General features: G+C 37.3%; 1 protein-coding gene across 1 annotated transcript in view; it reads left to right on the plus strand.

Annotated features, from left to right (window-relative positions):
* The window catches only part of LOC111145570 (tyrosylprotein sulfotransferase 1), a 131,794-nt gene that overhangs the window by 75,703 nt on the left and 28,198 nt on the right, over window positions 1-27,893 (plus strand). Inside the window, exon 3 of the mRNA XM_022500512.1 lies at window positions 15,896-16,094. Coding sequence (XP_022356220.1) covers window positions 15,896-16,094 — 199 coding nt within the window. The remainder of the gene's footprint in view (window positions 1-15,895; window positions 16,095-27,893) is intronic.

Genomic DNA, 27,893 nt, shown 5'->3' on the forward strand with positions numbered 1-27,893 from the left:
TACCACTGCAGAGGACTCCTGTGTTCTTTGCTGATGCAGACCCCAGCTGCTAGAGCTTTCTCATGCCAGAGACGTTGCATCCCCGGGAACCAGAGCTGCCAAATGCTGCCCCCCCGCCACGAGTTGGAGCGGTCACTCTCCCTTACCAGCCCCCGTGCCCCCCTTGATGTGCAAGCCTGAGCATAGCTTCCAGCATATGCAGGTACCACTGAACACCCATCCATGTGTCCAAGAGATTATGAGCCCACCATAGTTGCTCATGTACGTCCATGGGACCAGGTGCTTGCCATGGTTGCACATATGCAGCTGGAAGACCAAGTGTCCTCACTGACCCCAGAACTGGCACACCTCCACATCTGGACTTGGAGCTGCTATACATCTAACCCAGCTGATGACCTCACGTCTTCTCTTGGAGGACATCTTTCCCTAACTAAGGAAGGTTGGAAGGGGTTACTCCTTCTTCAGATGCAAAGACAGCAGTGCAAGGCTAAAAGGAACACAAAATCAGGGAACATGAGACAGCCAGAGGAACACAGTAACTTCAGTAACTGACCCCAAAGAAATGGAGATCTATAAATTGTCAGAGAATTAAAAATAATTGTTTTTAAGAAACTCATAAGCTACAAGAGAATATAGATAGATAACTCAACAAAATCATGACAACAATACATGAAGAAAACAAAGAGTTCAACAAAGAGATAGAAATCATTTAAAAAAGTTAAACTCTGGAATTAAAGAATACAATAGAGAGCTTTAACCTTGTACTCAAATAAGCATACTCCAATAAGGAGACAAGAACTCAAGGATATATTATTTGAAATTACCCAGAGAAGGAAGAATAAAGAATGAAGAAACCTATCAGATTCATGGGCTGCCATCAAACAAAACCATATATGCATTATGTGGGTCCCAGAAGGAGAGGAAGGAGAGAGAAGGATAGAAAGCTTTTTAAGAAATAATGGCTGAAAATTTCCCAAATCGTGTGAGGGAAATTGATACCCAGATTGACAAAGCTCAGAAGTTTCCATATAAGGATCAACCCAAAGAAAACTGCACTGAGACCTATTATAATCAAATTACCAAAAGTCAAGGACATTGTATATCTTAGACTTACACAATGTTATATGTCAATTATATCTCCATTAAAAAGTAAAATAAAGGGAAAAAAAAAAGTAAAGGACAAAGAGAACTTTGAAAGCATCAGGAGAAAAGTGTTTCATCACTTAGAAGGGAGCCCCATAAGAATATCAGTGGATTTCTCAGCAGAAACTTACTGGCCAGGAAAGGGTGGGATGATATATTCAAAATTCTAAAAGAAAAAAACCGCCAAAGAGGCACTCAATTTCAGGCAAAATTATCCTTTTAAAATGAAAGAGAGGTAAAGTTTTTCCCAGACAAGAACTGAGGGAGTTCATTACCATTAGACCTGCCTCACAAGAAATGGATGCTTAAGGGAGTTCTTCCATTTAAAATGAAAACAAGCTAGACAGCCATGTGAAAACATAAGTCTCATGGGTAAAGGTAAATATATAATCAATGTAATAGTGTAATGGTGGTATATAAATTACTTTTAACCCTAATGTAAAAGTTAAAAAACAAAAACATTAAGAATAATTGTAAACACAAAATTTTGTTAATTGATATACGTTATAGAAAGATGCAAACTCTGACTATGAAAAAACAATGTATGTGTGAAGGGGAGTGTAGAATTTTTGTATGTGATTGAAGTTAAGTTGTCAACTTAAAACAGAAGATTGTAACTACAAGATATTTTATAGAATCCTTGTATCCACAAAGAAAAAAAAAACCCATCATAGATACTTAGAAGAGAAAAAGAAAAAGAATCAAAGGAAACCGTTACATAAAGCCGTCAAAAAACGAAAGAAGTCAGCAAGAAATGAAGAGGGAAACAAAACAGTAGCAAAACAGCAAAAAATAGCAGTAAACTCTCACTTATCAAGAATTACTTTAGGAGCATCTGGCTGGCTCAATTGGAAGAGCATGTGACTTGATCTCAGGGTTATGAGTTTGAGGCCCATGTCGGGTGTAGAGATTACTTAAAACAAAAACAAAAAAAAGAATAAATGTAAAGGATTTAAATTTACCAATTATTCAATATGTATTCAGCTTTAGTGGCTAAATGGATTAAAAAAATAAGATCCACTGATTTTTTTGGTGTTGGGGGCCACAGAAGACTCACTTTAGACTTAAGGACTCACAAAAAGTGTGAAGAGAGTGGATCTGATGTATATTTACCACACACACAAAAAGGTGATTTATATGTTCTTTTTTACTGTAGCTATTATTTCACAGTGTTCATATTTAAATATCATATTATACATGTTGTAAATGTTGTAAAGTTTTTTAAAAAATAAAAATAGAAATAAAGCGAAGTATGAGAACAGTGTCTCACAAAATAGAGAATAAAGAGATGAAACTGTATGAAACAGATAGAAGATCTGGAGTTGACAATAAGTGAGATGAAAAATTCTCTCATTAGACCTAAAGATTTGAACTGAAAGAAGAAAGAAACCAGCAAACTTGTAGATAAATTAATTGCTACTATCCAATCTGAACAATAGAAAAACTATATATACGGAACCTGTAGGATACCATTAAGTGTCCTAATATACATATACGGGAATCTTCCAGTGAGAAGAGATACGAATGAGCAGAAAGAATGTTTGAAGAAATAATGAAAACCCCAATTTTAATGAAAAATATGTATCTAACACATCCAAGAAATTCAGTGAACTCCAGGTTGGATAAAACCGAAGAGATCCACATCTAGACACATCATAATCAAACTTCAAAAGACAAAAAATCTTTAAAGCAGCAGGAGAAAAGGACTCGTGCCATGTAAGGGAACCTCAATAAGAGTATCAGCTGCCTTTTTCATTAGAAAAATTCATTCCAGGGTGCCTGGGTGGCTCAGAGGGTTAAGCCTCTGCCTTCAGCTCAGGTCATGGTCTCAGGGTCCTGGGATCCAGCCCCACATCGGGCTCTCTGCTCAGCAGGGAGCCTGCTTCCCCCTCTCTCTTTCTGCCTGCCTCTCTGCCTGCTTGTGATCTTTCTCTACCAAATAAACCAATAAAATCTTTCAAAAAAGAAAAATTCATTCCAGAATGCATGAGAGGGTGTATTCGCAGTGCTGAAAGGCAGAACTCAAGAATTGTTTATCTGCCAAAACTGTCCTTCAAAAATGAAATTTTTCATTTCAAATTTCATTTCATGTCTCATTTCAAAAAAGAAATGAGACAATCTTTACAAATAAAAAGGGAGAGGATTTGTCAGCAGTAGATCTGCCTATGCAAATGCTAAAGGTAATCCCTTCAGGATGAGATGAAGGAACACTAGACTTGAACCTGTATAAAAATTAAAGAACGTGGATAAAGTCAACTACATAGGTTGACTCACCACTGACCAAGATGGTCCATAGAAAAAGGAAGTCTTCCAAAGATCGCTTGCTTCAAGACAGAAAAGAAAAAAGCCACACTTCAGTCTTTCCCACCTTTCCGGAGTCCTGCTGTCTTCCTTCATTCAGCATATAATTTTTTAATAGATTAATGAGGCGAGATCTTTTCACCATTCTAATTCTACTTAAAAAAAAAAAAAAAAAAGAAAATGTAAATGAAAGAGTGGGGTTATTACAGGAAATACAAATTAAAACTATAGCAAGAGACCCCTGCATGTCCACCAGAATGGTTAGTATTAAATGGATGGACAATTCAGAGTGTTGGCAAGGATGTGAAGCAACTGGAATTCTTAATGTTGGTGGGATTGTAAACTGGTATAGGGTAGTTACATGGGTATATACATAAAATTTTGAATTAAATGCTAAAAAATGTTGATTTTCTTAAAGCTCTGTACTTTATATTATGTAAGATAGTTTAAAATCTTGAAATATATATCTTTATTCTGTCAGGGTTGTTCAAATCTGGGGTAAATAATAATATATAATTAGATCATGTGGAAGGAAATTCAACCACAATTGCATTGTTTATAACTGCCAGAAGTCTTAGTTAAGATATAATTTGTTAACATAATTTACCTTTGACGTAAAAACATAAACCTAGTTTTAATAATCTGATGATTACCCTATTTGACTTTAGGGTAATATTTAATTATTTGGTCACATATGTTAATTTTTTAAAAATTTTATTTATTTATTTGAGAGAGAGAAAGCACAAGCAGGGGAGAGGCCGAAGGAGAGGGAGAACCAGATTCTCCACTGAACAGGGATCCCAGTGTTACCTGATCATAGAACCCCAGGATCATGCGCCAAAGGCAGATGCTTAACCAACTGAGCCACCGATGTGCCCCATACATATGTTAATCTTAAAGTCCTGAAAGGGCTAAGGGCAATTACTACCAACATTTTACTAGCTTGTTTTATTATTTTGTGCTGGAGGGCCAAAGTAGAATGAGCAAGTAAGTGAACTTTCAAGAAATAAAGTGCCAGGGGACCTGGGTGACTCAGTCGTTAAGCAACTGCCTTCAGCTCAGGTCCATGATCCCAGGGACCTGGAATCAAGCCCCACATCGGGCTCTCTGTTCAGTGGGAAGCCTGCTTCTTCCTCTCCCACTCCCCCTGCTTGTGTTCTCTCTCGCTGTCTCTCTCTCTCTCTTTCTCCCTCTGTGTTAAATGAATAAATACAATCTTTAAAAAAAAAAAAAAGAAATAAAGTGCCAGTGTTTTCACAACTACTCGTAGGCTGTAAAAAAGAAGCGAAATCTGTTCTTTGCAAAGAATGCAAGTTTGGCCAAACACCAAGGTGTTGCTGCATAGAGAAAATAAAACAACCAGAGACAAACCCACAGCAGAGCTGCTTTCATCCCAGAATGTTCAAGGACAGAAAGAATAAGGACTGGGACATGACCCGGCACGAGGCAGAGGAAGAGTGATCAGGGGAGTAGAGAGATTTTTATTTTTTTCTTGACCTTGTGTGAACTGTTAATCTAAACCTAGAAATGCTGACTTCATCTGAAGAATCAGAAACAGATTTCTCCAGTTTATTCATTTATTCAACAAATATCTGTTATGTTCCTGGCATCATTATAAATACTTGAGATAGAACAGCAAACAAGAGACACAAATTCCTGCCCTCATGGAACATATATTGAGAGTGGGGATGGGGTAGGAGTGCATACATACCTTGTACATGTTGCAATGAGTCTCTGTTAGGTAGCTGCTTTTCTCAGTTTAACCTTTAGCTGTCCATACCTGCTGGAACCTCCAGTTTAATGCTGCTGTGTAGGCCCATTACCCTTTCTGAGACCCTTGTTAGTACTTAAATAATAAAATCTTCTCGTATATGAATTGATTGATTTGTCTTGATAAGTGGTAAAGAAAAGAATTAGAAATAGACCCAAATTATATGGAAATTTAGGACATTGGTATGATACCATAAGCAAAGGAGTATAGTAGTGCCCACCCTTATCAGCAGTTTTGCTTTCCACAGTTTCAGTTAGCCGTGGTTAACCAGAGTCTGGAAGCCAGTAATCATTCTGACGTATCAGAAGGTTATTAGTGGCCTGATGCTGTGTCACAATGCCTATATCATTCACCTCACTTTCTCATCACATGGGCAACTTATCATCTTAAAACCATTAATACAGGGGCGCCTGGGTGGCTCAGTGGGTTGAGGCCTCTGCCTTTAGCTCGGGTCATGGTCCCGGGGTCCTGGGATCGAGCCCTGCGTCGGGCTCTCTGCTCGGCGGGGAGCCTGCTTCCCTTCCTCTCTCTCTGCCTGCCTCTGCCTGCTTGTGATCTCTGTCTGTCAAACGGATGGATAAAATCTTAAAAAAAAAAAAAAAAAAACCATTAATACAGTACAATCAGGTATTTTGAGAGAGAGAGACCATGTTACAAAACTGTTACATAGAATTGTTATAATTGTTCTATTTTATTATTAGTTATTGTTAATCTCTTATAATGCCTAATTTATAAATTGAACTTTATCATAGGTTAAAAAAAATAGTGTACAAATGGCTTGGTACTATCTGTGCTTTCATGCATCCACTGAGGGTCTTGGAATGTATCCCTGGTGGATAAGAGGGAACTACTGTGATAGTCTTGGATCCTAAAACCAGTGCAGATAAACCTGAAAATACTAAAATAGAGAAAAACGTTTGAAAGGATAAATAAAAATGAAAATTGATGATTTGAGATGATCGACGGAAAGGTAAACCCTTTGCAATATCAGTGAAGGTATAAGAGAGCAAATGTGTATCAGCTAAAGGATGAAAAAGGAGAAATAATACAGGTATAAATGAAATTAAAAGAATTATATATGAAAACTATGTGAAGATATCTTTGTAATAAATTGAAAGCCCAGAGATAGTAGCTAATTTTTCATGATAGATGGAGAACTTAAATACATTGATTAACATCAAAGAGATTGAAAAGGTAACCAAGAGAGAATATTCAAAAAGGCATAGATGATTCAAAATTGAATTATTTCTTACAAATGAGTCCGGTGCTGTTTAAACAAGTTTAGGTCATAAAAAAAGATGGAAAACTTCCCTGTTCATTTTATGAAACCATGACTTAACATCAGACCCCAATAGAAATTACAGAAAAGAAAACCAAAATTTTCTTAACCATATTGATGCCAAAATTATAAATCATATAGTCATAGGTAAAATATTAGTAAGCAGAATTCAGTAGTGTATTAAAGATTGATAAGCTTTGGGGCGCCTGGGTGGCTCAGTGGGTTAAGCCTCTGCCTTCGGCTCAGGTCATGATCTCAGGGTCCTGGGATCGAGCCCCATATCGGGCTCAGCGGGGAGCCTGCTTTCCTCCCTCTCTCTCTGCCTGCCTCTCTGCCTACTTGTGATCTCTGTCTGTCAAATAAATAAATAAAATCTTTTTTAAAAAATTGATAAGCTTTTATGACCAAATAATATGTATTTCAAAAATGAAAGAATGGTTTATATCAGACAAATCTATTGACACAGTTCATTACATCAATAAATTAAAACCAAATGATCGTATTATTTAATGTTGAAAGGCTCTTGGTACAATAGTTGTGATTCATAATAAAAATTTAAGAAGGAATAGGAAAAAAAACTGCTTAAATATGATAAAGACTGTTCACCTCACATGTTTCCATGGAACACAGGTTATGTTCGATAGGCTGAGGTTATAGCAGTTAACAAAACATACAAAACAAATAAAAATAAGCCCTTTCTTCATGGAACTTACATTAGCATTTGGGAGCTATCTCATTAAAAAAATAGGCAAGTTAAATATCTGGTTCATCAGATGGTAATGAGTCCTATAGAAAGAAAGAAAGTGGAAGATAGGTTATTAAGAGCTGGGGTGAGGGATAGTAGGGAAGTCCTGGTGGGTAAGGTGGTACTTCTGCAAAAGACCTAGGGGAGAGCAAGAGTAAGTGAAAAAATACAAAACTGCTGCCTTATGGAGCCCACAATCTAGTGGGCAAAGACCAAAAAACCCCCAAAACTGCATTCAATAAGAAAAACATACAGCATATTAGGACATTATAAATACTATGAAAAAAGAAAAATCAGGAGAATAAAGGGGACTAGGAAAGAGTAGACTTGAAAAAAAATTTTTATTTTATTTATTTGACAGAGGGGATGGAAAGAGAGCACAAGTAGGCAGAGCAGCAGGCAGAAAGGAGGAGAAGCAGGCTCTCCACTGAGCAGTGATCCTGATGCAGGACTCGACCCCAAGACCCTGGAATCATGACCTGAGCCAAAACCAGTGGCTTAACCAACTGAGCCACCCAGGCATCCGGGACTTTTTAAAGTTTTTAAAAATTTTTTTACATAATCTCTACATCCAACATGGGGCTCAGACTCACAACCCCAAGATCAAGAGTTGTATGCTCTGCTGACTGAGCCAACAAGGTGTCCCATGGACCAAGGGGATTTTGAAGGGCAGATTATAATATGAAATAGAGTGATCATGGTATTCTCATCAGCATGAGATCTTAGGAAATCTTGGGGGTGAAGAGTTAGCCAAGTGGATATCTGGGAAAGAGTGTTCCAGGCAGAGGAAACAGCATTATAAAGACACTAGTGAGGAGCATACCTGGTGTACCCAGACAATCGCAAAAATGTCAATGGAGCTGGAGCAGAGTGGATGTAGGAGGGTGTGGAAGTCAGATTAGGTTCTATCCGGCCTTGTAGACCACTGTAAAGACCAATTAGAAATAGTTTAGGGGCGCCTGGGTGTCTTAGTGGGTTAAAGCCTCTGCCTTCGGCTCAGGTCATGATTTCCAGGGTCCTGGGGTAAGACTCTCTGCTTGGCAGGGAGCCTGCTTCCCCCTCTCTCTGCCTGCCTCTCTGCCTACTTGTGATCTCTGTCAAATAATTAAATTCTTAAAAAATCTTTTAAAAAAATAAAAATTAGTTTAATGAATTTTAATAAGGCAAACACCCTTATATAGCTACTGTCCATGTCAAGAAACCGAAGTATGCCAGTCAGTCCAGAAGCCTTTCCATGTATCCTGACCTCAAAATAAATCTCATGCTTTCCCCCCAAACTATACACTATTCTTTTTTTTTTTTTAAGATTTTATTTATTTATTTGACAGAGAGAGATCACAAGTAGGAAGAGAGGCAGGCAGAGAGAGAGAGAGAGGAGGAAGCAGGCTCCCTGCGGAGCAGAGAGCCCCATGTGGGGCTTGATCCCAGGACCCTGGGATCATGACCTGAGCCGAAGGCAGAGGCTTTAACCCACTGAGCCACCCAGGCGCCCCAACTATACACTATTCTGACACTTAGAAGTCACTTCCTGATGTTTCTTCACAGTTTTATCATCTGAATATGCAAGCTTATATATTATAGTCTCAACCTTTAAAAACAACCTAGCACATATTTTAAGTTTATCTTGATTTATAGATTTCCAAATGCTCAATTCCTATCATAACCATACACTATCTTTTGAAGAGCCTATGTCATTCAGCCAGGAAAATTATTTACCATCTGAATTTTGCTAATTGCAAAATTTTTTCAATAGGACTGCTGATTGTTCAACGTATTCATATTTCTGTATTTCATACAAATTAGCATCTGAATCCAGAGGCTTAATCAGACTCAAGATCTGATTTGACAAGGCTATCTGTTATATATAGTTGTCTTTCTTTTTGTGATTTTAGCAACCTTTGATCCTCAGTGCCTACATGCATTAGTTTGTTTCATCTTGCAAAATCGTGATTTTGTTTCTCAATATTATTTGGAAAAATTTTATAAAGAGATATATCCCTGCATCTACTATCTGGTTACCCTGGATTATAGGCCTTACAGGAAAAGAAAGCATGATAAATACTTGATTGTTATTCTTTATTTGGTAGTTTCCAAGATAATGAGTTGGTTTCTTTTCATATCTTTCCAAGAGACTAATTTGATGATTTCAATCTGTTGCAATTATTATTTTGTTGAAGTTCAAATTGTCCCATCTCTAGACCACTATAAACTCTACAAGAGGCCCATTTTATACTACAGACACCTGCAGGTTGAAAGTAAATTGAATGAAGAAACATCTATTATACAGATGGATGTAAAAAAAAAAAAAAAACCCAGAGTAGCAATACATACATCAGATGAAGTAGACTTCACAGCAAAGACTGTAAGAAGAGACAAGGACAATGTATAATAACAAAGAGGAAAGGGGTGCCTGGGTGGCTCAGTCAGTTAAGCCACTCCCTTAGGCTCAGGTCATGATCCCAGGGTTCTGGGATCAAGCCCCGCATGGGGCTCCTGCTCGGTGAAGAGCCTGCTCTCCCTCTCCCTCTGCCTGCCACTCTGCTTACTTGTGCTCTCTCGTGCTCTCTCTGTCAATAAAATAATAATAAAGAGGACAATCCAATAAGATGATATAGCAATTTTAAATATTTATGCACCTAACATAGGAACACCCAAATATACAAAACAGTAACAAACATAAAGGAACTTATTGATAATAATACTATAATAGTAGGGGACATTAACACCTCACATCAATGACATATCATCTTAACAGAAAATCAACAATGAAACAATGGCTTTGGGGCGCCTGGGTGGCTCAGTCATTAAGCATCTGCCTTGGGCTTGGGTCATGGTCCCAGGGTCCTGGGATCAAGCCCTGCATTGGGCTCCCTCCTCAGTGGGAAGCCTGCTTCTCCCTCTCTTACTCCCCTTGCTTGTGTTCCCTCTCTTGCTTTGTCTTTCTCTGTCAAATAAATAAATAAAAATTTTTAAAAAGTGGCTTTAAATGATCCATAGGAACAGATGGATCTAACAGATTATATAAATGTATAAAACAGCAGAATACAGCTTTTCAAGTGCACGTGAAACATTCTCCAGAATAGATCACATAGTAGCCCACGAAACAAACCTCAACTAATTCAAGATCAAAATCATACCATACATAATTTCTGACTACCTCAGTATAAAACTAGAAATCAACCACTAGAAAAAGTCCGGAAAGACCACAGATACATGAAGATTAAATAACATGCTACTGAACAGTGAATGGGTCAACTAGGAAATAAAGAAGCAATGAAGAAGTACATGGAAACTTGGGGCACCTGGGTGGCTCAGTCAGTTAATGGCCAACTCTCAGTTTCGGCTCAGGTCATGGTCTCAGGGCCATGAGATCAAGCCCCACGTGGGGCTCCATGCCCAGTGGAGAGTCTGCTTGTCCCTCTTCGTTTCTTCTCCCTTCTCCTGCTTGCATGTGTGCATGTGCGTGCTCTCTCTCTTTCTCTCAAATAAATAAATAAATAAAATCAATCTTAAAAGAAGTACATGGAAACAAATGAAAATGAAAACACAGTGGTCCAAAAGCTCTGGGATGCAGCACAAGTGGTTCTAAGAGGGAAATTTATAGCAATACAGGTGTACTTTAAGAAGCAAGAAAATTTTCAAATAACCTAACCTTGGCACCTACAGGAGCTAGAAAAAGAACAACAAACAAAACCTAAAACTATCACAAGAAAATAAATAGTAAAGATTAGAGCAGTAATAAGTGATCTAGAAACTAAAAACACAATAGAGCACATCAGTGAAGCCAGGAGCTTGTTCTTTGAAAAAAAAATCAGTAAAATTTATAACCCTCTAACCAGACTTATCAAGAAAAAAAAGAGAAAGAACTCAAATAAAATCACAAATGAGAGAGGAGAAATATAACCAACACCACAGAAATACAAATAATCATAAGATAAAGTTAATGGAAAACTACATACCAACAAATTGGGCAACCTGGAAGAAATGGATGAATTCCTAGAAAAATATAAACCAAAACTGAAACATGAAGAAATAGAAAACTTGAACAGACCGATAATCAGCAAATAAATTGAGTAGGTAATCAAAAGTCCAGGACCAGATGGTTTCACGGGTGAATTCCACCAAATATTTGAAGAATTCTTTTTAAACTATTTATTCTTTTTAAACTATTCTTTTTAAACTATTCCAAAAAATGGAAAAGAAAGGAGAACTTCCAAATTCATTCTGTGAGGCTAACATTACCCTGATACCAAAACCAGAGAAGGACTCCACTAAAAAGAACATAACTACAGGCCAATATCCCAGTTGAACGTGGGTGCAGAAATTCCCAGTAAAATACTAGCAAACAATACATTTAAAAAGTCATTCATCATGATCAAGTGGGATTTATTCCTGGGTTGCAAGGGTGGCTCAATATTCACAAATCAATCAATATAAAAGAAAGGATAAGACCCGTATGATCATTTCAATAGATGTGGGAAAAGCATTTGACAAAGTACAACATCCATTCATGGTAAAAACCCTCAAAAACAGGTTTAAAGGGAACATACCTCAACATAATAAAGGCCATACGGTAAAAACCCTCAGCTAATATCCTCCTTAATGGGAAAAAACTGAGATCTTTTCCCCTAAGGTCAGGAACAAGACAAGGATGTCCACTCTTAGCACTTTTATTCAACATAGTACTGGAAGTCCTAGCCACAGCAGTCAGATAACAAAAAAATATATAAGTCATCCAAACGAGTAAAGAAGAAGTAAAACATTCACTATTTATATTGACATGAGACAATATGTAGAAAACCCAAAAGACTCCACCAAAAAACTACTAGAACGAATGAATGAGTTCAGTAATGTCACAGGATACATAGTCAATGTGCAAAAATCTGTTGCATTTTTATGCAACAACAATGAAGCAGCAGAGAAAGTAAGAAACCAGTCCCATGTACAACTGCAACAAAAATAATAAGACACCTGGGAACAAACTTACCAAAGAGTAAAAGGCCTGTACTTTGAAAACTATAGAACACCGACCAAAGAAATTAAAGATTAAAGTTTTAAAAATTAAAAAAAAAAAAAATTAAAGATTACCCAAGGAACGGAAAGGGAGATACCTAGTCTACTGGCTCCATCAGTAGAGCATGTGACTCTTGATCTCAGGGTCATGAATTCAAGCCCCACATTGTGTGTAGAGATTAGTTAACAAAAGAAAAAAAAGTATACAAGAATTTTCAAGTGCATAGGTAGGTGTCAGCACCCCTAAGTACCATGGTATTTAGTGGTAAACAACATGGTATGTTCAGGGTTCAGCCATATAGATGTCTTTCAAATGCCCTGTTGCTTCCTTGTCCTTCCTGCCACTCACTCATTTCATGCAGGTTATGGTTATGTTGCTTGTTTCCAACCACTTGTATTTTGGAGTTTGTAGGGCAACCTTTTCACCTAGTTTTGCTTTAAATTTTTGTGGGTTTTTTTGGCTTTGCTATCTGGTTTCTTTGTTTTCGTGGATGATTTGTCAAGATTAAAAGACCTATTCTTGGGGCTCCTGGGTTGCTAAGTGGGTTAAAGCCTCTGCCTTCGGCTCAGGTCGTGATCCCGGGGTCCTGGGATCGAGCCCCGCATCGGGCTCTCTGCTCAGCGGGGAGCCTGCTTCCTCCTCTCTCTCTTCCTGCCTCTCTGCCTACCTATGGTCTCTGTCTGTCAAATAAATAAATAAAATCTTTGAAAAAAAATAAAAATATAAAAAATAAAAGATCTATTCTTGTGGCTTCTCAGATTCCCTCTCATTTTCAGGACTTGAATTTGGAATACTTAGGGAGGCATTGCAGAATTTTGAACAGAGGAGTGACACGATCTAACTCTATCTGGTGTACATATTGCAAATAGACCACAAGGATGTAAAGGAATATAGGGAAACCATTAGAAGAATGTTGTAGAAATCCAAGTGAGAGATGATGTTGGCTTGGACTGGGGGGTGGGGAGTAGTAGCTGTGGATTTAACGAGAAGTGATCATATTTGGATATATTTTGAAGTATAAGTTGATAAGATTTTCAGATGGATTGGATGTGGAGTCAGAGTAGTCAAAAGACAGCTCCAGTTTTATTTTATTCTGCATAGTAGAAGAATGGAGTTGTTTTCAACTAAGATTGGGAGGGCCATGGATATAGTAGACTTTGAGGATCAGATCAGGAGATAAGTTTGGACTGTGTTGAGCTAAGATAGTTATTAGACTTCTATGTGGATCTTTATAATTCCACTATTTCATGGACTGAAAAAGACATTGCTTATTATAAAAAATTGGGAAATACAGAAAAGTTAGATAAAAATTTAAAATTCACAATCATATCACTGTCATTGTTAGCATTTTGATACGATTCTGTAAGTATAACATCAAGTTGAATTTCTGTTGTGTACACATGCAAAAAAATCCACTTTCACAAGACATAACCTAAGCATTTGTCAAGAATGAGATAGTCTTTGAAAACATGACTTTAAAAAAGATTTATTTATTTATTTTAGAGAGAGAGAGTGCACGACCAGGTGGAGGGACAGGAGGGAGTTTGAGAGAGAGAGAAGCAGACTCCCCTGCTGAGTGTGGAGCCCAATGTGAGGCTTGTCCTCATTATCTTGAGATCATAACCTGAGCCAAAATCAAAGAGTTGGATGCTTAACCTACTGAGCCACCCAGGTGCCCCTGAAAATAAGAGTTTTAACGGTATTTCGTCTTTTGTTTTCATCTAATGAATAAAAACCATATGGGTTGTATACTCTTACCCATTCCTTTTTTGCATGTTAGTTGCATCCCTGACGCTTGCTTTAGTCTAGAGAATTTGGTTTCCTGTAGTAGTTGCTGTGTATCATAATTCAGACCTGTGGTTTGGCAGCCTGCCTGGCTGTAGTGTTTAACTAAGACTCATGTAAGATCCATGCTTTTAAAGTGAGTGTTTTGGAAGATTTTATACACCTCAGTTATTTAGGATTTTGGCATTGTCCCCATTCCCTGAGGACGAATGGCTTCCACTATGAATGCTGCAGAGAGAAGGGAGCCTGGACACTTAGGACTGGGGAAGAATGTGCAGATTCACAGGTGTCTTGCCTCGCAGTGCTCTGCCTGGGATGTGAATGTTGAAATATTCTAGTCTGGTAGGCTCTGTGTCTTAAGGTCCCAGTGAAACTGGTGGGTACTGGAATGGTAACTAAATTATACTCTAGTACACTTCACGCCTAACTATTGGTTAATTTCTAGAAAGACCCAAGGAGTAAGGGGGATTTGATGAGCTCCATCCAGCTGCAAGTTGTTGTGTAGAAAAGATTATTAGGCGTTCTGAACAAAGCTCATTTCTCTCTAATAACTGTATCCTTTTGAACAGAGATCAACAAACTTTCTGTAAAGGACCAGGTATTTTTGGCTTGACAAGCCATTCAGTTTTTGTTGTAATATTCAGCTGACTTAAAGCTAAAGCAGTCATACGCCATTTGGAAATAAGTGGGGTGGCTCTCCACGTGTAGGTCTCCGTTCTCTAAGTGCAGCAGGTCTCTCATGTGTGTGAAAGTTGATGGGGTCCTTCTGTAAGGAAGGGTGTCACCTGAGACACCCACACACAGACCCTACATGCCCTTAAGGTGTAGTCTCACAGAATCCCAAGGAATAATCATTTTATTTTCTCTCCCTTTGAGGGATTCATTGTCAGATAATGATTATCTGCAGTGAGAGCTCATATACTTTTAAAAAGGGGGTCTTACTTTTTATTAGAACACTATTTTGAAGGACTTCTTATGTATTATGATGTAAAACTCTCTTAAGTTTTCTTAGCACTTTTATTTTGCAGTCATTTGGCCAAAATCTGCTAATTCAGATCCATTTTAAATCTAGGTGTCATTTCATGTTTATTTCACTTGTATTTATTTATTTTATCCTAAGATTATGAGTTATTTAGTCAAATATAGGGAGTATAACCATACAAGTACAAAGTAAATTTCTAGATCAAGAAGAGATAGAATACATTTATTCTGTAATATTGAAAATCATAAATAGTGCTTCTTTCCTTTCTTTAGAAAAAAGGATTCTTCAGGAAGTCAACAGAAAAAGAGAACAAATGAATGTTTTGCATACTTAGTGGATTATGGTTAGCTCTTTTCCCCCTAATATTTTATTATAAAAATTTCAAACATACAAAGAATTGAAAGAATTATACCTACTAGCTTTAATTAATGTATTGCTGTATTTGCTTTACCACACATCTCTCCGTCTGTCTGTCCCTCTAGTCATTCATCAGTCCATCTTATATATTTATTTGTTTAATTTTGATGCCTTTCAAGTAAGTTGAGCAGCTGTTTTTCTAAGCAGTCTTAGCTTTGTTATTATTTTTTTGTGTGTGTGGATGTTATAATTGTTAACCCATTTTGTGCAGATATTTTCCGCTGATCATTTTTCCTGTTTCTAGAAATGAAGTTGCTGATAATAGCTATCAAATTTAGGACGTTAAAAAAGGGTCTGGTAAATAGTGTTAAGGCTGATTAGTGTTCCCTTTCTCAACAGATTTATAACCCAGACACTTACAGTTTTTAAAGCTATCAAAAATAATTTCCATTGGCCTTATAACATTATTATTTTTTGGTATTCTAAATAAATACTTATTCATATTATATTGTTTTCAGAGTGGAAAGATCTACAGACCAAGTCATCAAGCCAGTCAATGTGGGAGCACTGTCAAAATGGGTTGGGAAGATACCCCCAGATGTTTTACAAGACATGGCAGTGATTGCACCCATGCTTGCCAAACTTGGATATGACCCATATGCCAATCCACCTAACTATGGAAAACCTGATCCCAAAATCCTTGAAAACACTAGAAGGGTAAGTGAGATTTTCAAAGTAAATTGAGAAAACTGGATATGGAATTTGGGTCCTGAAAGGTTTTTTTCTTATTTTCCTTCTTATTTTTTATGATCAGAAATTTAAGTTTGAAAAATTCTATTTGTAGAATGCTTTATCATGAGAACACTTCCACTGCATTTGAAGGGTAACTGTGACTTTTCCCAGGAATTATGGGGACAATTCTTTAAACTCCTTTGTCCAGTTTCTAGAAATGGTGCTTATTGTTGGGAAAATTTATTCTCATAGATGATTACCACAAATTTGCCAGAAAAAAACCAGAATTATTAGTGATCTCAACTTCTAGGTTTTTTTTTTTCCTTTGAACTTAGTAACTACTTTACTTTTAAACCTTTGTTTAAATGGGGCATGATTTCTTGATACTTGAAAACTGAACATTGACTACATCAGAAGAATTATTAAGCAGATATAATAAGTTACCTTCTGACTGAAAGTTGTTATTAAAGTGTAATTACAGGGGAGCCTGGGCAGTTCAGTCGTTGGGCATCTGCCTTTGGCTGAGGTCATGATCTCCAGGTCCTGGGATCGAGCCCCGAGTTGGGCTCCTTGCTCAGCAGGAAGCCTGCTTCTCCCTCTCCCACTCCCCCTACTTATATGTTCCGTCTCTCACTGTCTCTTTCTCTGTCAAATAAATAATCTTTAAAAATAAATAATAAAGTATAATCACAGCTTTTTAAAAAATAAATTGTGCTCAGATCTTTAAAATATTGTTTCAGAAAAGCTGAAAACCCGAAGAGCTAATCTGAATATATACCTTTCCCATATAATTTCTATCAAATAAGAATTTTCTTTTTTTATTGTTTAAAATATACGTAACACTACATTTAGCATTTTGGCGATTTTTAAGTGTAGAGTTAAGTGGTGTTAAGTACATCCACGTTGTTGTGCACTGCCACCACCATCCATCTCCAAAACTTTTCATCTTTCCTAAACTGGAAGTACATACTCATTACCTTTTTCCCCTCCTTCCAGCCGCTAGCAGCCATGGTTCTACCTTCTGTCTCTGCATGCATTCTTTTCTAAAACTGAAGTTTAAACAACACAACTATGTTAGCATAAGTTTAGTGATAGCCTTGATGTCAAGATTAAAATTCCTTCCTTCTCTCAGGTATTCTTTTGCTTATATGTTAGTGTCCTTCTCTCCCTATAACCTTACATCATCTCTTTATTCTGTCTTTCTTTTGATACTTTTAACTGACAAACACACATTTCATGAGGTTAATTCCATGCAGATTTTTTCCTTAGGTATTACATACTTCAATTTTCCTTTTTCACATTAGTGGCTATGTGTATGAAGAGCTAACTTCTTTTAAACCATCATATATATAGCTAGTTTTTAAAATTTTTTTTAAATAACCTTTATTCTCTTTATGATTTCATATATACAGATATTTTATTATAAAATTATAAATTTTATAATACTTATTTTTATTTATTTATTTATTTATAAAAATTTATAAATATAAAATTATAAATTTTTATAAATTATAAAAATAGAAGTTTGGTGTATATAACATAAAATTAAATAGATAAGAGAAGAAAATAGACTTATGTCTATTATGGTATGTCTTGCATACACATACCATTCTTAATATTTCAGTGGATTTCCCTTTCTTCTCTCCATATTGTTAAACAAAGGTAAGGTTGCATTGTTTTATAATGTTAATTATGCACACAAACACGATTTTGTATCCAGCCCTTTCCTTATAATAGTCATGAGCATTTTGCTTTCTTTATAAAAAAAGATTTTATTTATATGACAGAGAGAGAGCAGAGGCGGAGGGAGAAGTATACTCCCCACTGAGCAGGGAGCCCAATCTGGGACTTGATCCCAGGACCCTGGGATCATGACTCAGGCTGAAGGCAGATACTTTAATTGACTGAGCCACCCAGGTGCCCCTGAGCATGTTCCCTTTTAAACAAAACTTTTCATGGTTACATAATATATTATCCTATGAACCACCTCAAATCCTTTCTGAAACACAATTGTAGGTCAGTAAATGAATGAATAAATAAAATATTTTTCCCTAGTATATGTTCTGTAATTCATTTTATCATTTTCCTTTTGTTGCTTACAGTTTTCTGTTTGACAGATTACGCTACAGTGAACATCTTTGCACAAAATACATTTTAGATTTTTTTTTAAGGTTAGATAAATGAAAGTAGAATTAAACCAGGTCCAGATATCTGAAACTTTTTAAGTTCCTCGATATATGTTGATAATTTCTTTTTAATCTATCTGTATAATAGGTATATTATCTATCTATATCTATGTATATTATCTATATGAACTATCTGTATAATAGGTAATTTTATTTTCTGTTTTTGCTAATTTTAATAGGTTTCATTAATATAATTGAACATTTCCCAGTTATTACCTATATGCATATATTCTTTTATGAACCATCTTTGAAGTTTTAAAAAAAGTTTACATTCTAAAGATGAAGTACACATCAGTCTAACATCCATAATCATAGTCCTTGATAATGTCTTGGTAATTGTTAATTCATAGCTTTCTCTCTTGTACAATAGTGAAATGTTTCTTATAAACCAGAAACATGTACAAATGATATTTAGGGTTTTCCAGGCAGTAGTAGTTTTCCTACATGCAAGCTGACTGGCTAGATTATTCTTGGCCTGCTTGAGTGGTAGGTTGGGAAGAATGCTGTGGTTTGAATTCATGTGACTAGAGAATTTGTTTCATACACACTTGTGGCTTTTTAAAGGGTTTCTAAATGCACACTGGGAAAGAAAAAAATAAAACCTTCCCCCCCATTTCTATTTCTGAAAAAGATGAAGTGTGAACTATAATTGCATCTTTAAGCACTTCATGATAATACATACAAGCTGACATTCTTGTTTTGTGGGGCAGGATTTCATAGCCCTTCTTGTAATCCAAATCTATGTTTTTTTTTAAAGCTTCTTTGCTTGCAAAAACTCAGAGGCTAATATATCCAGCATGAAAGATCATGAAGTTTCATAAAGTGATGCTTAAAAAGTGATCTTTGATTGTCAAGTGTGACGTGAGAATGGCTCCAAAGAAGGAAGGTAGCTAGGGAGATTTTTTTTTTTTTTTTTTTTAATGGTATGGGAGTGGGAAGAAATTCGCATTTTGACTGGGAATGGAGAATCTGAAACTCCAGGCCTAAAAGTGCTGGTTTTCATACAATTCTGGGTAGTCTAGAAGTATTGGTATCTGAGTCAACATATTTGGGGCACATATTGCCCAATTTTGAATAGAAAATCATGTGCTTGATGGTTGCTATGACTCAGATGGTAAATTGGAAATTAAATGGTAACATATTCCATACTCTTTCCCATCATAGTCTCTAATCCCCAAATTCTGGCACGTTTAAGTAAATAGTGGCCTCTTGGTTGCAGCCTTAGACTTCCACTCTCCCATACGTTTTTAATCTTTTTAGATTTACAAACCTAATTGAGAATCTGATGAAATATATGGATCCCTACCTTCGAAATAGAGACAAAGAGATGCACAGAATTTTATCCACAATTTCACTGAATTCACAGGTGTCCCTTAAAACCCCTCGCATTAAGGACTTCTGTTTTGTAGTCCCCGTGATCAAGCTCGTCCACTCATGTGGCTTTGATTATAGACTATTCGCTGATGACTGTAAATCTGTATCCCCCAGTGGGTTTCTTTCCTAAGCCCCAGGTTCCTTATTTCCATCTGCCTTTTGTGTATCTCTACCTACATGCTCACAAAGACTTCAAACTCAGTGACCACAGTAGAACTTATTTTCCAGACTTATTCCATGGTAGGCAGAAGCTCGACGGAATTGTTCACTAGACTGAGCAGGAATCCAGAGCAGGGGTGGGATAGGCTAGCTCATCTACACTTGAAGCATCTGTGTGCCACTGAGAAGATGGGAGGAGCAGAGTCCTCAGGGCACATGAGTCAAGCCAGAAAACAGCTTAAAGACCTGGTTACTGAGCCTGCAGAGAGAGCTGAAAAGCAGATCAAAGTATGAATTGCCCAGTGCAGTTGAAAAGCTGAGTAGTCCGCGCTAATAATGAGCGAGGACTCAGATGGGAAAGCAGTGTCAGCTGTGGCAAGAAGGCGCTTGATCAAAGGCACCGGAACTAGTGTTAGAAGTGTTAGAGATTGTTGATTCCCTGTTCCGTCTTTCCCTGTTAGTGGGAACTCTCTCTTAAAAAATAAACTAAAAATTCCTGATACTAATTTTTCTAGACTTTCTTATGGGTGGGGTAAGCATGTGACCAGTTTTCATCAGGAGATGTCTGCTAGGGTTTTCTGGGAGACATTTAACTTTCTGAGAAAATAAAGAATTGTATGAAGAGAGCTTATCTTTCCCTTCCTGCTTTTGAACATTGCTGTGGAAGAAATCACGTGTGGCTCTTCTGTGGCTACCTGCATATTGTAAGAGAAGATCTCGCTGATACTCTGAAGATGGCAGGAGGAGGACAGAGAAAGAGTCTGGGACCCTTGATTGCTGAGCTACTGAGCCTAGCCCAGGACTGACCATCTACCTTACCTCTGGACTTCTTATGTGTTTGAACTACTTTTAACCAATTATTCTGTAATTGTATCTTAACTGCTAGTGGAGTCCTATTCCTGGGTGTGTGGAGGAAACAAAGCCAACCCAGTGAGGCAAGTAGAGCGAGTCCAAGAGAGAGTCTGGATCTATTTGAAGTCCTGGTTGTCTGTGAATATCATCTTCAGCTCTGCTCTTGCGACATCGTCGTTCACATCCAGGGAAAAATCCCCCCTTGGACTCCTTTCCTGTAATTGGGCTTCTGGGCCATACATAGTAGGAATATTCCAACTCATGCTGTTCTTGGTGAATTTGAAGGATGATAAATCTTCAGCTCTTCCTCATTTCCTTGATTTCTTATACTCAAATTTTAGCTGTTTTAGTTAAAGGAATACTTACCACATTCTCTTAAAATTTTCATAGACCTTCAAAGCAAAAAACTGTAGAATTAAATTCTTCTATTCCTTATTCCAGCCGCCCCCCCCCCCCAGGTATTTTGCCTTGGTTTTGAAAACGGGCAGAATTGTTTCCTTTGGGCATTTTATGAAGAATATATGAGGAGGTTCAGAGTAGTACATTTTACTATCTCTCAGAATACCTTGGTCTGTATTTAGATGTATCATTTTAAAACTTTATTTTATTTTATTTTTTAATTTATTTGACAGAGATCATAAGTAGGCAAGAGGCAGGCAGAGAGAGAGGAGGAAGCAGGCTCCCCGCTGAGCAGAGAGCCCGATGCGGGCCGATCCCAGGACCGGGATCATGACCTGAGCCGAAGGCAGAGGCCCCAACCCACTGAGCCACCCAGGAGCCCCTTTAAGACTTTAATTATTAAACAGATAATTACTAAATAATTGCTCTAGTCATAATACCTAGTTGCTTCAGAAGAAGCAAACACTGGGTTTGTATACAGGAAGAAGATGTGGGTAATTATAAAAGATATGACATAGAAATTATAAGGTAGAAATAATAGAAATAATAATAAGGTAATGATAAGATGACAGAAAATTTTCCACTGTGTTCTAAAAGCATAAAAACTGGTTTTCAGTACTCAGGAGTTTGTCCACTAGGTCATTCTCAAAACCCGAGACTATCCCAAGGGAATAGTCAAATCTAAGTCAAATCTTTGTTTCATCTTCTCTGTCACCATTTTGGCACAGTCATTCGCAAATGTGTCCCAATAACTTGTGTTTTCTGCCAGAAATCCTCTTGGCGGTAATGAATTTCGTACATTCGTATTTGCTGTGTAAAGAGTGTCTTCTTCTTTGTCTTTTACTTGGCCTAGATCAGATGTCAGCGGAGACCCTTTGTCATGTGTAAAAGCCACACATTCCTTACTTGTGTCATTCCTGATTTAATACATTTAAATTATCTTCTTTAACAACAGTTGTCTTCAGATGGGATCCTATGTGAAGGCCTGTGGGGAATCCAGTCTCTTAAAAGAAGCTCTTTCCATAGTTCCTCTCATCTTTCTCTTTCTGCTTTCATTAGTGAAACCATCTTTTGAGGAAGAGAGAACATTTGAAGTTAAGAGGTTTGGTTGGGTAATTATTTACACTTTTCCTTGGAATTCTAAAGAAAGAAATCAGTTCTCTTTATGTCAGTTAAGACCTCTTCTAGGGACGCCTGGGTGGCTCAGTTGGTTAAGCAGCTGCCTTCGGCTCAGGTCATGATCCCAGCGTCCTGGGATCGAGTCCCACATCGGGCTCCTTGCTCGTCAGGGAGCCTGCTTCTCCCTCTGCCTCTGCCTGCCATTCTGTCTGCCTGTGCTCGCTCTCTCTCCCTCTCTCTCTCTGACAAATAAATAAAATCTTAAAAAAAAAAAAAAAAAGACCTCTTCTAAACATTCAGAAATGATATACTAAACAATAATACTCAGCTCTTAGAAAATCCATGTCTATAATGGGAATATAATAAACCAGAATACAAGTCATGATCTCTGGGTCCTGGGATCGACCCCTGCCACAGGCTCTGCGCTGAGTGTGGAATCTGCTTGAGAGTCTCTGCCTCCCTCTGTGCCTCCCCAACACTTGCACACACACTTTCTTTCTCTCTCTCTCAAAATAAATAAAATCTTTTTAAAAAAATTCCATAAAGATACTTGATTAAAGAGAAGCATCACTGTAAAACAAAGATATGAAAAAGCTTTATGCTGAAGAACAGAGAAATTTTCTAATAAGTTAATCATTGATTACATTGAGGACCACATCCATGTTACTTCCTTAAACTTCCCAAGTTTACCAGTGGTCTCAAAGAAGGCATAATAAAGCTCGGACTCACCTTTACTATCCGTTTCCAACTCCAGACCGGAAGGGCTGCCCTAACTACAAAATCAAGAAGTTAGAGTTATTAACTAGTCTGCTAAAAATCCTAACCCTATCATCTCCCCTCTTTCTGTAGTCACTGTGTCTTTCTGTATCCACTGAAGTCACAGCTCCAGGAACACAACATGGCTGGAGTATAAGGACCATGTGATAAAGGGCAGAATGGATGCTACAGAAATCACTTGGATGACACAGAGAGCACCCTTGGAGTGCCCTTCTAGAATGCATAGCGAAAGGACAGAGATGAAAACGATAGGTGAAAGGAAAGTATACATATGAAAGAAAGAAAATTAGAAATTAACCAGTGAATAATAGAAATCTCTAAAGGAAAAAGCAGAAGAAATAGAACAGAAGCATTAATCAAATTTGTCATTGGAGAAAGTTTCTAAGGCTGAAAATACCTGAAGAATGAAAAGGGCTTACTATTTTCTAAAGAACATATGAAAAAAACTGTACTGTATTTTGGTGATATTTTAAAAATTTCAAAGATCCTGGGGTGTGGGGGACCTACATACAACGAAACAGGAAACAATGGGTTACCTACAAAAAAGTGAAAATTATGCTGGGCAGAATTATCTTTTACAATACTGGCACAATTCTCTTTTACAATACAATATCTTTTACAATTAACTTTTACAAATTGTCTTTTACGATACTGTTCAAAGAAAAAGACAAAAACAGAGCATGGAGTAGTGGTTCTTAACCAGTATGTGCTTTATGGTGTCTTTGAATTCCCTGAAATAATACAGATTTATGTGTGTTGATACAAATTGATTTTCCTGGAAATAGAACCTCTGTCTTTCGTCATATTTTCAAGTGAAACAAAGAATCATCGTTGAGCAATATCCATAGCACTTTTTCTTTTGAAATACTTTAAAACCTAGAGAAAAGCTGCAAGAGTAACACAGAGGACTCCTGTGTATCCTTTCTCAGATTCACTAATCTTTAACTTTTGGCCATAAGTATGTCCTTCACCAACTCTCCCTGCCCATTTTCCCTTTCTCTCCCGCTCTCTTCTGTATGTGTATAAAATATATTTACCAGGTTTACTTTTGTCTTAACCATTCTCTCATTTTACACTAACACATATACGCACTATGTTGTATTATGTTACTTACTCATTTATACTTTGAGAATTGGTTGTATATATCATGCCCCTTTGCTTTTAATATTTCTTAAAAATGAAATTCGTATCTTATATAATGTCAGTATAGTTTATCAAATTCAGAAAAATCCACATTGACACAATGCTTTTATCTAATTTATAGTGTGTATTTCAGTGTTGTCAATTGACTCAATAATCTACTTTCTTGATTCCCCACCCTGCCCCTGCCAGTTTTAGATTCAGTCTTAGATTACGTATCGTATTTAGTTTCATGTTAATTTTTTTAAAGATTTTATTTATTTATTTGACAGAGAGAGAGACAGCAAGAGAGGGAACACAAGCAGAGGGAGTGAGGGTGGGAGAAGCACACTCCCCGCTAAGCAGAGAGCCCCATGTGCAGCTTGATCTCAGGACCCTAGGATCACGACCTGAGCTGAACTTAGCGACTAAGCCACCCAGGTGCTCCAGTTTCCTTTAATATGTAACATTTCCTCGTATGTTGTCTATCTTTCATGACATTGACATTTTTGAAGAATTCAGGCAAGTTATTTTATACAGTGCTCCTCATTGTGTGTGTGTTTGATGTTTCCTCGTGGTTAAATCAGATGGTGCATTCCCAGCAGGATACTAGGTATATGGTATTGTTTCATTCTTAAGGAATCACATCTGGAGGGACATGATATCCATCTATTCCTCCTTGGTGATGTTAATTTTTTTGTTCGTAAAGGTGTCTTTCCAGTGTCTCCACTCTATATTTTTTTTCCTCCCTTTCATTTAAAGCAACTTTGCACTTTAAGGCTGTGTAGATATTAGGGTGATTGTGTGGCTCAGTCAGTTAAGCATCTGAGTCTTGATTTCCGCTCAGGTCATGATCTCAGGGTCCTGGGATCGAGCGCTGCATCTGGCTCTGCACTCAGCATGGAGTCTGCTTAATCTCTCTCCCTCTGCCCCTCACCCACTTGCATGAGCTCTAAATAAATAAATAAATAATTTTTAAAAAAAGATTTTATTTATTTATTAGACAGAGAGAGAGCACAAGCAGGGTTAGAGGTAGAGGGAAGAGCAGGCTCCCTGCTGAGCAGTGGGCCCAATGTGGGGCTCCTTCCTGGGGTCCTGGGACTGTGATCTGAACCAAAGGCAGATGCTTAACTGACTGAGCCACCGCAGGTACCCCAGTAAATGAAATCTTTTTAGAGAAAGAATGTGCAAATATTTTGCTTTTCATTAGACTTTACACTTTAGGTTTAGCATCCATTGATGATTTTTGCTCACAATCATCCTTATTATGATAGTCACGAGATGCTGGTTTGTGCATCCCTACTACTCTCTCCATTTTATGGGAGAATTATCAATGTCACAAAATTCTGCACCGAATTTTCTTTGTTATTCCTGCTGAGCAAGTAGTCCAATGTGGAGCTCAGTCCCTAGACTCTGGGATCATGACCTGAGCCAAACGTAGATACTTAACAACTGAGCCACCCAGGCGCCCTGAGTTTGATAAGTTCTTTATAGATTTTGGATACGAGCCCTTTATCTGATAAGACATTTGCAAATATCTTCTCCCATTCAGTTGGTTGTCTTTTGGTTTTGTCAACTGTTTCCTTTGCTCTGCGAAAGCTTTTTATCTTGATGAAGTCAATTCTTGATGAATGACTAGTTCATTTTTGCTTTTGTTTCCCTTGCCTTTGGAGATGTGTCTAGTAAGAAATTGCTGCAGCTGAGGTCAAAGAGGTTTCTGCCTGTGTACTCTAGAATTTTGATGGACTCCTGTCTCACATTGAGGTCTTTCATCCATTTTAAGTCTATTTTTGTGTGTGGTGTAGGAAGTGGTCCGGTTTCATTCTTTTCATGTGGCTGTCCAATTTTCCCAAAACCATTTGTTGAAGACACTGACTTTTTCCATTGGATATTCTTTCCTGCTTTGTTGAAGATTAGTTGACCATACAGTTGAGTGTCTATTTCTGAGTTCTGTATTCTGTTCCATTGATCTACATGTCTGTTTAGTGCCTGTACCATACTGTCTTGATGATGACAGCTTTGTAATATAGCTTGAAGTCTGGACTTGTGATGCCACCAGCATTGATTTTGTTTTTCAACATTCCCTTGGCTATTCGGGGTCTTTTCTGCTTCCATATAAATTTTAGGATTATTTGTTCCATTTCTGTGAAGAAAAAAAAAATTGATGTAATTTTGATAGGGATTTCATTGAATGTATAGATTGCTCTAGATAGCAGTAGAACAGTATTTGTTCTTCCAGTCTGTGAGCATGGAGTGTTTTGTCATTTCTTTGTGTCTTCCTCAATTTCTTTCATGAGTATTCTATAGTTTTCTGAGTACAGATTCTTTGCCTCTTTGGTTAGATTTATTCTTAGGTATCTTACAGTTTTGGGTGCAATTATAAATGGGATTGATTCCTTGATATCTCTTTCTTCCACCTTTAGCAGTTTTGGAGTGGAGTCTTTCCGGTTTTCCACATAGAGTATCTTGTCATCTGCAGAGTGCAAATTTGACTTCTTCTTTGCCAATTCGGATACCTTTTATTTCTTTTTGTTGTCTGATTGCTGAGGCTAGGACTTCTAGTACTATGTTGAATAGCAGTGGTGACAATGGACATCTCTGCCATGTTCTTAACTTTAGGGGAAAAGCTCTTAGCTTTTCCCCATTGAGAATGATATCCACTGTGGGTTTTTCATAAATGGCTTTTATGATATTGAGGTATGTTCCCTATATCCCTACACTGTGAAGAGTTTTAATCAAGAAAGGAAGCTGTACTTTGTCAAATGCTTTTTCTACATCTATTGAGAGTATCATATGGTTCTTGTCCTTTCTTGTATTTATGTAGCATATCATATTGATTGATTTGCAGATATTGAACCACCCTTGCATCCCGGGAATAAATCTTACTTCATCGTGGTGAATAATCCTTTTAATTTACTGTTGGATTCTGTTGGCTAGTATTTTGGTGAGAATTCTAAATGCTTCAATTTCCTTGCTGGTTATAGGTCTGTTCAGGTTTTTCTCTTTCTTTCTGTTTCAGTTTGGTTAGTTTATGTGTTCCCTAGGAGAGCATCCATTTCTTCCAGATTGTCTAATTTGTTGGCATATAGTTGCTTACAACGTATTCTTATAATTGTTTGTAGTTCTTCAGTATTGGTTGTGATCTGTCCTCTTTCGTTCATGATTTTATTGATTTTGGTCCTTTCTCTTTTCTTTTTGATCAGTCTGATCAGGGGTTTATCAATCTTATTAATCCTTAAAAAAACCAGCTCCTAATTTCATGGATCTGTTCCTCTTCTTTTGGTTCCTATTTCATTGATTTGTACTCTGATCTTTATTTTCTCCTGCTGGATTCAGGCTTTATTTGCTGTTCTTTCTCCAGCTCCTTTAGGTGTAGGGTTAGGTCATATACTTGAGACCTTTCTTGTTTCTTGAGAAAGACTTGTATTGCTACATACTTTCCTCTCAGGACTGCCTTTGCTGCATCCCAAAGATTTTGAACAGTTGTGTTTTCATTTTCATTTGTTTCCATGAATTTTCTTAAGTTATTCTTTAATTTCCTGGTTGAGCCATTCATTCTTTAGTAGGATACTGTTTAGCCTCCATGTATTTGAGTTCTTTCCAACTTTCCTCTTGATTGAGTTCTGGTTTCAAAGCACTGTGGTCTGAAAGTATGCAGGGAATGATCCCCATCTTTTGGTACTGGTTGAGATCTGATTTGTGACCCAGGATGTGATCTATTCTGGAGAATGTTCCATGTGCACTAGAGAAGAATGTGTATTCTGTTGCTTTAGGATGGAATGTTAAGAATATATCTCTG

This window comes from Enhydra lutris, unplaced genomic scaffold, assembly GCF_002288905.1.
Source record: "Enhydra lutris kenyoni isolate GAN:26980312 unplaced genomic scaffold, ASM228890v2 scaffoldscaffold13, whole genome shotgun sequence".
Taxonomy (NCBI): Eukaryota; Metazoa; Chordata; class Mammalia; order Carnivora; family Mustelidae; genus Enhydra; species Enhydra lutris.